The sequence below is a fragment of the Trachypithecus francoisi genome, unplaced genomic scaffold (assembly GCF_009764315.1).
Source record: "Trachypithecus francoisi isolate TF-2019V2 unplaced genomic scaffold, Tfra_2.0 Lachesis_group10, whole genome shotgun sequence".
In the NCBI taxonomy this organism is placed as follows: domain Eukaryota; kingdom Metazoa; phylum Chordata; class Mammalia; order Primates; family Cercopithecidae; genus Trachypithecus; species Trachypithecus francoisi.
In genome coordinates, this window is record NW_022681455.1 from 128,491,970 (window position 1) to 128,507,284 (window position 15,315).

The 15,315-nt window shown below is 58.1% G+C and overlaps 3 protein-coding genes, 1 long non-coding RNA gene and 1 pseudogene across 25 annotated transcripts in view; 2 read left to right on the top strand and 3 right to left on the bottom strand.

Annotated features, from left to right (window-relative positions):
• The window catches only part of JPH3 (junctophilin 3), a 104,737-nt gene extending 102,037 nt beyond the window's left edge, over positions 1-2,700 (top strand). The window contains exon 5 of the mRNA XM_033219262.1: positions 1,139-2,700. Coding sequence (XP_033075153.1) covers positions 1,139-1,219 — 81 coding nt within the window. The 3' untranslated portion in view covers positions 1,220-2,700. The remainder of the gene's footprint in view (positions 1-1,138) is intronic.
• LOC117088182 lies at positions 511-4,010 on the bottom strand. Of its 4 annotated transcripts, XM_033219272.1 has the most exons (4): positions 3,616-4,010; positions 3,480-3,526; positions 3,023-3,132; positions 2,690-2,868 (listed from the first exon to the last, which is right to left on the bottom strand). In XM_033219272.1, exons 1-4 carry the CDS (start codon positions 3,953-3,955, stop codon positions 2,823-2,825), a joined length of 543 nt encoding a protein of 180 aa, XP_033075163.1. In that variant the 5' UTR covers positions 3,956-4,010; the 3' UTR covers positions 2,690-2,822. The 4 variants fall into 4 exon arrangements, 2 of the variants coding, with proteins under 2 accessions (XP_033075163.1, XP_033075164.1); XM_033219273.1 differs by having other exon boundaries at positions 2,690-3,132; positions 3,616-3,870; XR_004439054.1 differs by lacking the exons at positions 2,690-2,868; positions 3,480-3,526; positions 3,616-4,010 and adding an exon at positions 511-1,224 and having other exon boundaries at positions 3,023-3,410.
• On the top strand, positions 3,279-4,175 carry LOC117088184. The gene is made up of 2 exons (XR_004439055.1): positions 3,279-3,411; positions 3,496-4,175. It is a non-coding gene; the product is annotated as an uncharacterized LOC117088184 (long non-coding RNA).
• A 721-nt stretch (positions 4,176-4,896) lies between these two features.
• Positions 4,897-7,493, bottom strand: LOC117088181 (annotated as a pseudogene).
• A 45-nt stretch (positions 7,494-7,538) lies between these two features.
• Positions 7,539-15,315, bottom strand: part of KLHDC4 (kelch domain containing 4) — a 63,578-nt gene continuing 55,801 nt past the window's right edge. For 4 of the 19 annotated variants that reach the window (XR_004439041.1, XR_004439050.1, XR_004439051.1 and 1 more), the window contains 5 exons: positions 14,875-15,083; positions 12,943-13,345; positions 11,714-11,836; positions 11,298-11,470; positions 7,539-10,952 (listed from right to left, as the gene is read on the bottom strand). Coding sequence is in view for 7 of the 19 variants with exons in the window: in XM_033219268.1 (XP_033075159.1) it covers positions 11,715-11,836; positions 12,943-13,345; positions 14,875-15,083 (734 nt within the window). In the remaining 12 variants the exon portion in view is untranslated. Of the gene's footprint in view, positions 10,953-11,151; positions 11,471-11,713; positions 11,837-12,942; positions 13,346-14,874; positions 15,084-15,315 lie in introns of those variants that run through there. The other 15 variants (XM_033219267.1, XM_033219270.1, XM_033219271.1 and 12 more) reach the window with 12 other exon arrangements.

Consider the following 15,315-nt stretch of genomic DNA (forward strand, 5'->3'; position numbering starts at 1 on the left):
CTGGGAATGTGTGTGCACACAAGGTTTTAAGTGGACCGGGCTCTCTGAGCAGCCTCCTGCCTTGGGCAGGTCCCCATGCAGCTCCTTTCCTGAGTGGGGTCTGCATCTCCTTCCAGGCAGCTGTGAGATGCGGAATGTGGGGAGGGGCGCGGCTCAGGGGCAAGTGTCCTCTGGAAGCAGACCCTTGGCAAGGCTGGAGTGGGTATCCCCTGCCATTCCTGGGCTGGGGCCATCTTCCAGGAGGCACCCGTTCCCTGTGCAGCAGGTACTGTATCTATAGGGTGGCACCCAGCCCTGCCCTCCCAGGGGTGGGGGGCTTCCCAGAGGGGCCACACTGCCTCTCAGCCCTGCCTGGTGTGAGCCTGAGACGGTGGCGTGCGGGTCGGCAACAATCACTGCAGATGGGTGCCCCAGGAAGAGGCTCTGGTGCGAGACGCGTCCTGCCTGGTCCCACCAAGCACAGGGAAGGTGGCAGCTTGGTCCAAGTGCCCGGGCTGTGCGTCTGAAGGGGGAGCCTGGCACTTGGGGCTCTGGCAGAGGTTGAGGACTCGTGAGCCACTTCAGGGGGGTGGTGGCAGCAGCACTCAGGACTGTGACCTGAGTCCGAGGCAGCTTGCAATTGGGCCAATTGGACACAGCCCTCCAGTGGAAGCTGTGCTCACAGACTGGGAGGCTTGTGCTGAGTCCCAGGGCCCCCTCTGCTGGGCCGCATCTGACACTGGCTACGGCAGCCATGCGGGGCCTTCTGAGGTTCTCATCACAGTGGTCCCAGTTCCACAGAGCAGGGGAAACCTGCTGACTGGCACACACGCAGCACACACTGAGACGTTTGCTTACAGAGAGGCCGTGGTGGTTCTCTCCAAGGGGACCCGGGAGAGCTGGTATTCAGGCTCTCAGGACTGCAAGGGAATTCCAAGACCAGCAGCCTCAGACTTACAGGCCAGTGGCTTCCTCCCCAGTCTGGACTTGGAGGGGCTCAGTTCCGGTGGGCCTTTGGTGTCCAACCGTTTCAAACATCCTCCTGTACACCTCCACCCCCAGGGTCTGCCAGTTTGGTGAAGACACGTGGGTGGGAGGCGTGGTGGCCCAGGCCGAGGCCCCGTGGCTGTCGCTCACCTTTCCCCTCGCTCTCTTCCAGGGCTCGGCTCCTATCCTGGTGGCGATGGTGATCCTGCTCAACATCGGAGTCGCCATTCTGTTTATTAACTTTTTCATCTGATGAGACTGTCGCGGTAGCAAAAATAGAGAAAGGGTAGGAAAAGGGGACATTAAAAGCAAAACCACAAGAAGGGAAAGACCGCAACTCGGACAGCCCAGCGACTCCCAAGTCCTCTCACAGAAGAACCACATGATTGGGTATCACTCACAGTTTGCCTTTTTTTCTGGGTAATGTTTTTTGGATTTTAGCCAAAATTCTTTGCTTGTATAACACTGCTGTGTGGCATGGCAGAATGAGGCCAGCACGCAGCCCCTCCAGCTCCACATGGAAACAGAAGGGATCCCGGCCCATCAGTGGTAACAGTGGACGTCGTCCTCGTGGTCACACGTCCCTCCTCGGGTGTGGATGGAGGGCAGCCCGGGGCGGAGCCTCAGCCCCGTGCCCCCTGAGCAGCAGGGCTGGCTCCCGTCGACATGAGCTTGGAAAAGTGGATTCACTGCTTCCTCTGTCTAGAACAGACGGGTGACAAGTACGGGCGGGAGGCATGGGGCAGGGTGGCCCACCCCAGCGGGCAGTAGCCCGGCCTTTTTCTGTGTGAGATCTGTGCTGCACACCTGAGGGAGGGGAGGGGTCGGCCACCTCCTCCCTGGGAGACGGATGCAGGTCCTTCCCTTTTCTCGGCACTGCCCCCGGCCTCCTGTGAGAAGCCGACTCCCCACACCGAGTTTTAAAGCAAAGCCCTTTTCTTCTGCTGCCCACTCCCTGTGGGCCCCATTCGGCCGTTTCCCCCACCAGACCCCAGGGAAGCCGGGGCCCACTCCAATCTGCCTGGGCTCAGCTGAGCACGGAAGCCGAGGCGCGTGCCGTGGAGTCGGCCTCGCACGGGGCTCTGGGTGTGTGCACTTGGCGTGCAGGGTGGACACGTGGGCTTCCGTGTCCCCAGGAGTAAGGGCCCTAAAGGACGCCTTCTCCCATGGTTACTGACCACCACGGGTGTTCACATCTTTGTACTGTGCCTGCCTCAACTTTCCCTAACAGATATGCATATTCCTTCCAGATGCCTCAGTGCTACACCAGAGTGGGCCTGGTCCCAAGACAGGAATGCAGTTCAAACCCAGTGGCTTGAAACTTCCTGAGAAATTGTAGCATATCCAACCCCCCAAAATGTACAATGTCACTTGTTTCAGTCCAACAAAAACAGGTTCCTTATGTTTCTGCCTTCTCCACCAGGGTCACACCATCACCCAAACAAAAGAACAAGGTTTGCCAGGATGTCCGAGTGCCCCCTGGCCCTCGTGTGCATGGACGTGCCTGAGGGGTCCGGGCACGGCCATACGCAGGACCCCTGTGCCCGGGGAGGCACTGCAGGGATTCCCCATCCGGTCGCCTTGGGGCCAGCCTGTCTTATGGACTCTGCCTTGCTTTGCTTATGTTTAGCTGTTTCTCTGCTACCTTTCGAGCAGACTTCTTTACTACACTGCACTGGATTGCTATATTTTTAACCAGAAATAAACTAAAGATTAGAGCATGTTCCAGTTAAATTCAGTTTTATTGTTTTCCGTTATATGTTCACTCCCGGTTCCTTCTCGCAGCCTGGTCTGGGGGCGGCACAGGAGAGGGAGGGAGGACTGAAGGTCACATACGTTTCTGATGATGTCGCTTTCTAAAGGGATGTGACATCTTTTCCGTTTTTTAATATCAAGTGGTTGCTGCAGACCAGAAGTGAACCAAATAAAGACTCCTGCTCTTTGTAGCTCTCACCATCACCCATGCTGGGAGATGAATTTTGTCATTGTCTGCAACTCTTTGCAAAGACCACAGCTGCTTTTGTACATTCCAGTAACTGCATGCACAAAATGGTACCTGTGAGCAGGAGACATGTTCACACCATGAGACATGCACGGAGGCAGGTGCCCTGAGCGAAGCCATGCAGATCCAGGCCTAGGGGCCGTCGGCTGCTGCCGTAACACAACCTAGAAAACCAAGCTGAGGCTGGCCCCTGGCCTTCTAGCAGCAAGGGCAGAGGGCAAAGCCACTTCCCTGTGAATTCCAGGAGGATTCAGCCAGGATTCAACCAAGGCTAAAATGCCCTGGGTCTGAGAGAATCGAATCTTTAATTGGTTTCCACATGGGGTGATTAAGAAGACTGCTTCCCACCTGTCCAGAGCCTCGGCCTTCCCTGACAGGCGCACAGTCCTTCCACCCAGGCCCAGGGGGACCGGCTCACCTCCATAGTCGGGCAGGGCAGGGCAGTGTGTGCCGGGCTGGCTGCTGACAGGCGCACAGTCCTTCCACCCAGGCCCAGGGGGAACCCGCTCACCTCCATAGTCGGGCAGGGCAGGACAGTGTGTGCCGGGCTGGCTGCTGCTGCATGGAGAATTTGGTGAGTTTTCATTAGCCTGAGAGCAGCCTGGTGAGAGCCATTTTCCTCCCCAACAGCTTCTTCCATGCTTTACCTGTGCATCCCAGAGGCCAGGAGAAAGTGGCATCCCCTCCGGATGGCAGCATGGTCTGTGAGGGGTGGGCACGGACAGCCCATAGGCCAGGCTGGCGTCTCCCCACCCTTGCGAACCTGCAAAACAGATCCACCCCTGGCCCAGGAACAGATGAGCCCTGTCCTGGAAAAGCTGGAAGAGACCCTCTGCCCCGGGGTCTCTGGTGAACCTGTGTGTGCCCATGGCTGGCCCGTTGACCAAACTCTGCACACTGGATGGACTGGTGCTTTCTGAAGTTCAGTAGCGCACAGAATGTGCCTGGATAACTTCGGGAACTTGAAACAGTCTCTTGATCCATCATTTTGGATCTAGAACCATTAGCCCACAGGATTCCCAAAGATACAGCTTAGGTGTGCAATGCCTGAGCCGAGCTAACTGACACAACGGTGGTGATGTAGAAAAGCTGGGCACGGCCGGGCACCTGTAATCCCAGCACTTTGGGAGGCCGAGGCGGGTGGATCACAAGGTCAGGAGATCGAGACCAGCCTAACCAACGTGGCGAAACCCCATCTCTACTAAAACAAATACAAAAATTTGCCAGGCGTGGTAGCAGGTGCCTGTAGTCCCAGCTACTTGGGAGGCTGAGGCAGGAGAATCGCTTGAACCTGGGAGGCGGAGGTTGCAGTGAGCCGAGATCGCGCCACTGCACTCCAGCCTGGGCAACAGAGCGAGTCCGTCTCAGAAACAAAAAACAAAAAGATATACATCGTAGAATGACAGGCCCTCCCCGCATGCACTCAACGCGCTCCCCTGTGAGGCCCCAAGCCAGGCCGTGGGGCCAGCGGTCGACCGGGTGTCCACACTCCAGGCTCTAACCACGCCCCTGGCTCTACCCACACCTGCTCCTTTTCACCTTCAGAATCACACGGCCACCCGGTCTCACTGACGGCCATCAGTCACTCCCAAGGCACTGCAGACCTAGTGGGGAGAACCCGAGGGAAATGAAATGTTTTTCGTACTTTTTCAGTTCCGGTTTTTGATTGTCCTTTACTCCTTCCCGGGAAGTTTTATCGTCAGCTGAACCCGTGGGAGTAAAGAGGCCCTGGGGCCTGTGGTGGCCCCGGACGGCACATCCAAGACCTCCCCTCAGTCTTCACAGGACAGTGTGGATTTCACGTCATATGTGCGACAGAACGCTCGGCAGGAGAGGAGGAGAAGGGCCATCTGCCTCTTCTAGGTCATGCTCAGTTTCTCTGACTTAGTTCCTAAGTTTGGTCCGACTATTCTTGCCTTTGGTCTTGGAAACTTGACATCAAGGTGCGTAACAGATATTCAGACGTCACCTTCCATAGCTGTGGATGCTGTGACTGTTTCTCCCTTCAGCCGGCTGACAACACCGGGCACAAGCTTCAGGACATCATGACGCTGCCCTCCCGCAGTGCCTTGAGAACCTCTCCCGGGCCAGGGTCTGCCTCTAGCCCAGGACCAGGACTCCAATTCCAGATAAGGCAGAGGGAGGAGGGTGGAGGGAGGAGGATGGAGGGAGGAGGATGGAGGAAGAGAAGAGATTGGAGGTTGGAAGGAGGAGGGAGTCAGTCAGCTCAGGCACCTGGTTGGCTTCTCTCACGCCCAGGCTGTGTGTCAGGTGAGGCAGGCGGTACGCAGAAACTGAGGAAGCAACTGGCCCCAACTGCCAAGGAGGTTGCCGGCTCAGCCTTCAAAACAAGTGAGGAAAAGTGCAGCTGCCATCGTTGAAAAGAAAAAAAGCCAGGCTGTATTTTCACTACGCGTCCCCTGCCTGGAAAATGAACTACGGAACGCACAGCGGGCTGGGGGTGGGTGCTGGAAAGGGACGGAACAAGGGTCTGGCAAACCACGAAGGCCCTGCAGGCCAGCGCCTCCCGATGAGAAGAGGCGGGGACCAGCTGGCTGCAGAGGGGCAGTCAGCGCCCCCAGAGGAGAGGACCTCAGCACCCCAGGCTAGCAACAGGGTGGCAGGGCACTCAGGACAGGTGAGGCCGTGCTCTGGAAAGCTGAATGCTCCTCCCAAACTTCGGCCCACCCATTAGGAACAAATAAACGCTTCTTAAGTCTGTTTCTTCATGAACCCCCCAGTAGAAGTGCCTGAGCTGTGAATGGCTGTGAGTGCTGCCACGCAGTGAAACGTTCTGTGCCAGCTTGTTCCCAAGCCTGGGAGAAGCAAGCGGCCCCATGACAGGGACAGGTCACAGCCTAGGCATGAGCTCACTCCATGTGTGTCTGGGTGCTAGGCCCAGGCCGCTGGGTTTCCGGGGTGGTGGAGCGGACCAGGCAACAACTTCACGCGCCAACCTCACACGCCTACCTCACGGCCACTCGTCCGCCTCGTCCACTCCTGGCCTTTGGGATAAACATCCTGTCTCAGACACACCCTTCTCGTGCGCCTGTGCCGCCTGTTCAGGCCAATGCCACCCGCCTATCCTCCCGAGCGTGCACATCCATCTGCCATCCTTCACGCCATGTCTGTGCCCCACAGAGGCCTCCGGCCAAACCACCACTGCTTGTTAACAGATGCCCTCCATACCGAGGAAGCCTCTTCCAGCCCAAGGAGTGGCTGACGGGGCTCTGCTCTGCCTTTCTTGGTCATCTTCCTGGGCCTGCAATGAAGCTCAGCCCAGCAGCCAGGCAGCTCCCTAAAAAGCCTAATGCTGGGTTCTAGTCCCTGGTGATCCCAGGCTGCTGTGAGAACTTGTGACCCAAGATCAGAACAGCCTTCGGGTCCCAGAGCTTCCCGCACGATTGTGTGTGGAACAGACCAGGAGATTCCACCGGATATGGGTTCAACCTTGACCACCAACGGCACCCAGCCCAAGGGCTGCCTCCCCCGACCATGACAACCAACTCCTCCACCACAGTGGCTGTCAGGCGCCCAGTCCATAAAGGGCGGCCACTGCTGGGCAAGGAGGGCCGGTCTGCCGGGGACTCCCAGGCCCTGGGGTCAGGCTGAGAGAGGAAGATGGGTGTGAGGGTGCGGGGGCAGGGGGGTGGGCCCTGCAGGGTGGTGCCTGGCCCGTCCTGCGCCCACAGCCTGGGAACCCCCGGCTTTCTCGCATGAGAAAAATTTTTTCTCTGCGGAGCCCGCATGTCCAAGTGCGGCCACATCAGAGCAGACTTCTCGGGCACCACCTTCCCAGGCACGTCTGTGGCCTCCTCAGGCGCAGGCACTCTGCCGATGGCATCCCCTCCTGGACGCTGAGCTGACCTCTCTAGCAGGACTCTGCTCATGCGCACCATCTGCCATTTCCACAGAAACCCCGTCCCCAGAGCCCAGTGGAGAAAAAACCCTCAGGGGCCTCTCGGCTCAGGGGAGCCACGCAGGAGAGGAACTCTCGTTCCAGCTGCGGAAGCAACTGAGCCTGCTGCAAACTCCTCCGTGAACTCGGACAGAAAACGGTGTTAACCTGCCTTTCCTTCCAAGTCGGACCGGCGCATGTGAACTGTCTGCTAACACTGTGTACAATCATTCCGTGCAGTGACAAAAACAGAACTTCTCTTATTGACGAAGGGGTTTAAAAAGTTACCCTGAGCCTTTTTTCTTTGTTTTTAAGCTGGAAAGATAGCTTGGTTACTTACAAAATGAAAATCAAATAGTTTTCCTAAATGAACGTAACAGTTTAAATCCTACTGTTACGAAAGCAAGGAACACTGTCAAGATGAAAGAGAAATTCTGCTCCTTTTAGCAATAAACAATGTCGTGTGACACTGGAACGCTTGTCTCGTCTCATTACAAACCAGTGTCTTTACTGAAGTTCCTTCTGCTGCAGAGCTGTGTGATGGACACGTAGACAGAGCTGGGTGGCAGGTGGAGGCTCTCCTGGTTTCCGAGCAGGAAACGTGCTGTGAGCGGGAATCTCGAGTGAGTACCGCGGCGTCCCGGGGTCAGCACACGCCGGGTCCTCAGTCTCGAGTGAGTTCCGCGGCGTCCCCGGGTCAGCATGCGCGGGGTCCTCAGTCTCGCTGGCTCACCAGTGGTGGCCGGGGCATGACTCCCCCAGCCCTGAGTCTCCCGGCAGTGCAGGCAGTGTGGGCACGGGGTTTGTCACAGCCTGTAAGTGAATGGGGGGACACAAAAATCACCAGAGAGGCAGGCTCTGCCCTCCAGGAGTGCACAGGTGGTTTTTAAATGCGCGCGTTCATGTAATTAAATGTCCCCGTTTCTGTTTCTCAGGGAGTGGTTACTCAATCTCTCTCTTCCCAACCAGAGTTTTGTAAACCTGCGCCTCTCACACCTCAGTGATGTCTCTCTGAGTCCAGCCTCTACAGGTGGGTCCCTGGGTGGGCTGCAGCCAGTGGGGGCTTGGAAGGGCTCTGAAGGTTGAGACAAGGAAAACGAGGGGCATGAGCTGAACTCAGGGAAGCCAGGTCGCCGTGGTACCTGCACTGTGGCCCTTGGCCCTGACAGTGCGTCAGCATCCAGCAGGGACTGCTTGTGTGCCTCGGGACACCACTGTTCAGGACGCCAGTGACCAGGTGTGGCCAGGCCCCAGATGGCATTGCTGTAGCTCTCTCGTGAAAGAGAAATGGAGGTGACCGCAACCTGCGCTGGGAGCCATCTGGGTTATGAAAACGAGATGGGCCTCCAGCGCCCACGGGCCTCCACTCAACACTCTTACACTGCCCGGGAGAGCAGCGGTCACTAGCAAGTTCCTCCCACGCACAAAGGAAGGCAGGCTGAGGTCGTGATCATAGCTAGAGCTCGGCCCCTTTTCCTTTTGGGCTGGGGAACCACCATCCCCTGCTCCTTCTGGAAGAAAGCAGACTCTTCTCTGATGGAAGCCATCCAGCACACGGCGCCACCTCCTCACTGCAACACCTGAGTGCCACGTCCAGCGTGGGGTCTCACCTCGTTACCTGAACGTCACGTGGAAGGAGGCCCCTCTGGAAAGCTCTGGAGAGGGTCTCTCTCACCAATAGGCATCTTGGCATTTGGTCCCTCAGTGACTCTGTAACTGTCACCCAGCCAATGACATCCTGCTTGTACCAACTCAATTAAAAAAAAACCAGATGTCAAATTGCAGTAAACACCACTCTCGTCTAAAAACAAACACAAACTAACCACCTGGCAAGGATTTCTAAGCTCAACGGGTAGTTCCCTTGATGTTCGTTCCACCCAACACCCCCCCCGCCCCAACCACGAAAAAAGCCACCGCTCATGGCCAGTCCCTCCAGTTCATCCTCACACAGAGCATGGCGCGCAGGGGCAGCAGGGGGAGAATGGAGAACAAGATGATTCATCCTTCGAAATCCCACAAAGCCCTGCGAGCAGCTGTGGCCCTGCTGCCAAGCGGGTCGGCCAGAGCGCCTCACCTGACATGCCCGCCCACCCTGCAGTCTGGGGTCCGGGGGCTGTGTGGGAGGGCCGGAGCTAAGGGAAAGCCTTCCTAACAGCCAGCAGCTCACCACACCGAGGACCTGGAGGAAAACGTGGCACTGAGTATGGCGTGTCCCAGCCGCGCTGTGCCAGCAGCTCCCGGGAGACAGAGGCCCTGGGCTTTCATGCTGGCTGCTCACGCCCTATGGCGGCTGTCTGGCCACCAAGCGGTTCAGTAAACTGGGCTCCAGCAGACAAAGCAGACCACAGGCCCGTGGGGCAGGCAGAGCTCTGCACGGGAATCCACCACCCTGTGTTGCGTCCTGCGTCTCCCGCGGTTCCGCATTCAAGGGGCGCTGCTGTTTTCCTCACGGCCGTGGCAGCCACTCCATGCTGGGAGCTTGTCTGTCTGATCCCCATTGGTTCTGATCAGCATCTTTCATTCAAATCAAATCTTTAGCAACAAAAGCAAAATGCTTTCTGTACAAGAAAGTGTACAAGAAGTTTCTTCCTCAGGGCTGCTGTCATCTTTCTTTCAACTTGGTTGATTCAAAAGTATCTTTTTCCTTGGAATCCCATCTAATTAGTTACAAGCTCCTCTGAAAAAAAATCTCTGATAACAGACAACTGCATTGAAGCCAACAAGATCTTTCCATTCCTTCCTCCAAGAGCAGGAGGGAAGAAAGAACCGGCCACACAACGGGGTCCATCTTCAGGACAAGGGCCAGAGCCGCAGAGCCTGTGTGGGCGGGGACGCTGCTGCCTGCACTCTGGCTTCTCAGCCCTGCCCGAGCCTCTCCCAACCAGCTCAGCTGAGAGCGTGAGGAAAGAACCCTGCCTGCCCTGCACTCGAGACAAAGTGCCCAAACCGGCCGCCAAAGCCCGACACCACAAACACGAGCTGCAGCCCTCGGGGGTCGGCGGGGGGGCCTGCACAACACACACACGAGCTGCAGCCCTCCAGGGGGGCTACGCCTGCAGCCTCACCCATCGGCAGTGCCACCCACACATCCGGACGCACCAGACGGGTGTCCCCACCAGGAAACAGGCAGTGCTCGGAGCCTGAAGTGAGGTCACACCCATGGCAGTGGGCAGGGCCCTCGGGGCCAGTTCAAGTGCCACCCATCCGCCGAGGCCTCCTGAACACCTGGCTACACCAGGGAGCTCAGCACGTGCCCCTGCTGGGGAAGAGCTGGCCAAGTGCCCCTGAGGTGATCCTGAGATGACGCTTCTGAAGCCACTGCCCCATGGTGACCCAGGTACTCCTGGGCCCACCTGGAGCCATGAGGACGAATCGGCCAAGGAAGCAGGGAGGTGCTCACAGGTGCTCGCTGCCAAGTCAGCTTCTAGTCCTCTCTGCTCAACACTGGTTCCGCCAGGAGAGGAGTCTCCCCACCACCCTTGTTTTCAACTCCCAGATAAGAAATGGGACCACAGTTATGTCGGCCCATTACAGAAAGCTAAGGATCCTATATTCCCACTGTTCAAAATATTTAAGATACCCACAAAACTGCACCGGGTGTGGTTTCAGTGCTCAACTTTTCACCCCAATTGTGCCAATCTGAACTGGCCTTCAGTCTTGGACTGGAGCAGACCTCGGGTGGGGGTTAGCGCACCACAGCCTTCGGGGGCAAGGGCGCTGCAGCGCGGGCGCCAGGAGGAGCTGGCCGGAGATATCTGGTGGCAGCCACGTGGGAACGCTGGGAGCCCTCGCCCTCCGGCCTCCCATCCTGTCGCTTTGCAAATGCTAATCCTAAACCCTAAACCCGACAGGGACCACCAGGGCCTCACCAGAGACCATGCGGCGGCACGGGGGCTCCCAGGAGTGAGGCCGCTGCACACGAGGGACCCCCACCAGGAGATCGGCGTGTGGAGCCGGCCAGTGGTGCCGTACATGAACGAGAACAGGGAAGGTGTGCGCTGGCCCTGGGCTGCTTTTCAGTTTCCAGACGTCAAAGGCTGATCCCGAGTGTGAAGATGGATGGGCAGTCAGGGCCCTCTTCTGGTTCTGCAGAAGGAAAGGCTCACAAAGCACAGCATATTCCGGGGTCTCGGGCGCAGACACCTGCTTCTCGAGGGTCCTTCGTGTCGAAGGTTCCACCCTCCAGCGTGGGGCAGTCTTGCCCTAGGCCAGCCCTGGCCCGGGCAGAGGCCCCAGGAAGACTGCAGTGTGCCTAGGGCCGCACAGAAGACAACCCTCACAGTGGTCTTGTTTCAAGTCCCATTTATTTTACACAACACACAGGCTGCTGAGGGAATCCACCCGCACGGCACTCAGTGGAACTCCTGGCCCAGCGCCGCATCAGAGACTAAATCATGGGAGAAAGTTCACGTCCTGGCCTGGGCCACCCACCTTCAGCTCTCTCCCATGTGTCAGGGCACAGGCTGGCCCCGAGAGCTTCACCCAACACGGCTGGGTCCTGGGCGGACGTGGGCACAGCACTTGCCAGGCGCCCCTGGAGGGGGCTCTTCTGATACGCAAGGAGGAAGGAATGAGAGAGAAACACATGCAGCCGAGCGGGAGGCCTGTGCAGGGAGGGTAGAGAGAACACCGGCTTTTCAGGGAAGATCTCATCCAAGAGCCCACAGGCACGCCGCACTCATCAGCAAGCTGCCGAGATTACTCCACACACCACCGTTTTTAAGAATTTAAACTTGCCTCAAGGCATCTACAGAACAAAGCTGAATTCTAATAAAAATCCAATAAACATGAAAAGCCTTTCACCAACACCCTGCAGCCACACCGCCCGCGAGCTCCAGCCCGCTCACCTCAGTCCTCCGCACCGCTCTCCTCTCCGCTGTCTTCGTCCTCATCCTCGTCTCCACCCTCAGCACCTTCAACCTCCTCACTGTCCTCTTCCGAGTCTGTCTCCTCCAGCCACTCCTGAGTTTCTTCAAAAGCAGAATGAACACACACAGATGTCAGCGCAGCTGGGGCAGGCAGGGGAGGCTGCAGGACGGTGGTGGCTACTTACCGGGGGATTCCATGTTCTTACTTAAGAATCATGATGTGAAACCTAACTCCTGGCTGGGCACGGTGACTCACGCCTATAATCCCAGCACTTTGGGAGGCGCAGGTGGGTGGATCACCTGAGGTCATGAGTTCAAGACCAGCCTGGCCAACATGGTGAAACCCCGTCTCTACTAAAAAAAAAATACAAAAATTATCTGGGTGTGGTGGCAGGCACCTGTAATCCCAGCTACTCAGGAGGCTGAGGCAGAAGAATCCTTTGAACGCAGGAGGCAGAGGCTGCAGTGAGCCAAGATCGCACACTGCACTCCAGCCTGGGCGACAGAGTGAGACTCTGCCTCAAAAAAAAAAAGAAAAAGAAACCTAACTCCTCTTCCCAGACCCCCTTCAGATCCACAAAGAAAACAGACTGTGTTCCCCTGGGCATCAAGGCAGAGACCCGAGACGGCAAACATGCAAAAGCACCCCCATAAGGGAGCGGCTGGCCAAGAGGGCCTCCTGCCACCCTCCACGCTGGCTCACGGTGCTCTCAGAAAACAGCAAACATCCTGTGCCAACGGTTCACTACCTTTCCCTAGATTTGTGGATTCTGCTTTCATCTCAGATCTTTAGAAACTGCACGGTGACTCAAGTCCAGCAGCAGTCGGGGTAAAGGGGACGTGTGACTACGGCAGCAGAGGGGCCCTGGGTCAGACAGCAAGGCTGGAGGCTCAGACCCAGGGCCTCGGGGCCCGGCACGGACGGCCGCCCACAAAAAGCATGTTGTGGACAGAGCAGCAGATGCGCCTGTGTCCTATGCGGCCCGAACTGTAGCTCCTGTCAGCACCCGGGACAAAGGACAGACGTGCCCAGGATGGGCCCTCCTTTCCATGACAGGTCTGACCGTGGAGGCAGGAGCACAGGCCCCTGCGAGGAGCACTGGCATGGGCCGCCTCTGGGCAGCTTGCAGGGCTTGCTTTTGAGTGACGCGACGCATGACCGTGGGCTCTTGCCCCCAGGCACGGAGGTACCAAGTCGCCTGGCTCACCTGGGTCCATCTCCACCAAGGCCTTCCACGCCTCCATCCTGTGCAGATCCAGGCAGTGCAAGTCGCTGAGGGTGACCTGGCGGTCGCCGGCCTCAAACATGCCCCCATAGACATAGAGCACCCCGTGCTTCACAGCCAGCATGGCGTTGGAGCGTGGACACGGCCCGGGTGCGGGGCGGCCGGCCTCCTCGAGGCTGTCTTCGTCCTCAGACTGGGGCTGCCCTGCCGAGCCTGGGGCGGCGAGCACCTGCTTAATGATGACCACAGTCCCATCCTCAGCCACCACCTCCTTGACCACCTCCACAGGCGCCTGCGTGCCGGCTCCCGCACACGCCAGCTTGCTGCCACCTTCGGGCTCCTCTCTTCTGCCCCACCTGCGCTTCTTCCTCTCCGACTTGGGCCCCTATTCACAGACCGAGGGAACAGAGAGCAGCAGCTTCAGCGAGGCAGGGGTCAGTCCTGCTACGCTCACGAGGCCAGGCAACGGTTTGCAGGGACCACCCACAAGCATTGGGAGTGTGTGACCCAGGAGGGCGCCGTCCCTGACTGCCCTGGGTGCAGGCAAGCGGTCGCAGGAGCACGCTCCTGTCTTGCACTGGCCTTGCCATTCACTCCTCGGCTGGGGGAGAAAACCCCCCGTCGCGTGTCCTCACTGAGGGGCAGCTCCACACCACCGAGAGGTGGACAGGCCCACCAGACCCCAGACACAGTGCACCAGCCCCTCGGGCTCCGACGCTCACCTTGGGAAAACCCAATCCACCAACAGTGCTGGCTCCCGGAAGCGCTGGGGAAGCCAGGCTGAGGGGCTTCCTCCCCTTGCCCAAGGAAGACCGACGGCCAGGCCCACAACCCCAGCTCATTTACTACAAACGGCGAGTCGGAGAGGGGCCCTTCCTCACCAAACGTTTCTAAAGGGGAGCTCTCAGGTCAGGGTGCCTCCTGCAGGACAGCCGTCCATCCCTCTCTGTCCCACTTCCCTGGCTGTGTGGCAGGGGTCAGTCTGGACCCTTCTGTCACAGCGCTGCCAACTCACGAGGTGACATTTGCCAGGTTATTTCCAAATTTTCCAAGGATCACTACCTCCAGATCAACTCAAAGTCAGCTTCACATTATAGACTTCTAAGACCCACTCTGTATCTGTATCTGCAACAACGAGTTTTGAAAGGGAAAGCTCCCTGAGGTCCTCCGTGATCCCGGGGAATGTCAAGGGTCCTGTGATCACACAGTTTGACAACCGTGACACTAGCTGGGGTCAAAACGTTCTCTGGAGAAAAGCCACAGGGGAAACCTGTGCAGACTCTGCTTGGAGTAATTCCTCCTAAAGTCAAAGAGCGAGGCGGACTGTGGGTCCAGAAACGAACCCTCGTGTTTTCCCAGTGTCCAGCCCAGGTGCCACCACGCGTCAAGAGCAGCTCTTTGCAACAGGGACCAGCCCTCCTTGGCTCTTTCTGGGTCCAGTTGACCTGGTACACTCGGAGACCCTGAGGCCAACTGCGGGATCCCCTTCTGGGACTGTCACCCACTGCTGTGCCTGTGCTGGGCTGGCCCTGGACAGCAGCTGTGCCCATGCGGACAGTAAAATGGTGCCGGAAACCAGGGGAGCTCAAATGTCGTAACAACACAGGCTGGTCTGCACCAGGACCTCCAGCAAACCCTTCTCACACAGAGGGCCAGGGAGGTCCCGGGCACCTCAATCCGGGGAGAGTGGCTCCTGAGGCAGCAACACCGCCAGCATTAGGGATGGGCTGAGGGGACCGTGACCAAGGGCTGTCCAAGCCCAGTCACCCAGGACACAGGCAGAGACGGAACCCCCGCCCCTCTTGAGAGAGCTCATGGGCTCTGGGGGCCGCGACACCCAAAGGTGCTGGAGGGAGGCAGGGACCCGAGTTAGGGCCGCGCACCACGGCACATACCACTCAGAGGTTGCCCTACCTTCAGCTGTCCCTCAAACCAGCGGTTCCTGGTGGCATCGTAGAAGTACAGATCGTTGAAGAACTCGCCCGCCAGGCTCTCCTCCTCTTCCTCGTCACAGACACCCCCGAAGAACAGCGTCTGGTGATTCGGGGCCATGGCCACAGAAAAGCCAGACCGTGGGGTGGGCCTGACCCCCGAAGGGTTCATCCGAGTCCACACCCACTTGTCTGTCAAGAGAGAGCAAGGGAATGGGATAAGAACAGAAGGAAGGACCCTGAGAGCCAGCCCAGGACACACCCAGGACCCCAGGGGCCCCCCAGAACGGGGTAAATGAAAGCCATGAGACTGCAGGCAAAAACCCTGCTCCCTCTGCAGAAAAACAGACCCCATTCCACACCCCTTGAGTTCCACCGTCTCCTTAAGACAGCTGGCATTCAACAGCTTTCCACACACCCCAAG

Excerpts from the sequence above, each read along its gene's own strand:
- LOC117088182 (XM_033219272.1), bottom strand. The coding sequence starts at position 3,955 with ATGATGGATCAAGAGACTGTTTCAAGTTCCCGAAGTTATCCAGGCACA. Across the intron at positions 3,527-3,615 it reads CTGGCCTCTGGGATGCACAG|CAGCAGCCAGCCCGGCACAC; the intron begins GTAAAGCATGGA and ends TTCTCCATGCAG. Across the intron at positions 3,133-3,479 it reads TGCCCTGCCCGACTATGGAG|GTTGTGTTACGGCAGCAGCC; the intron begins GTGAGCGGGTTC and ends TTGGTTTTCTAG.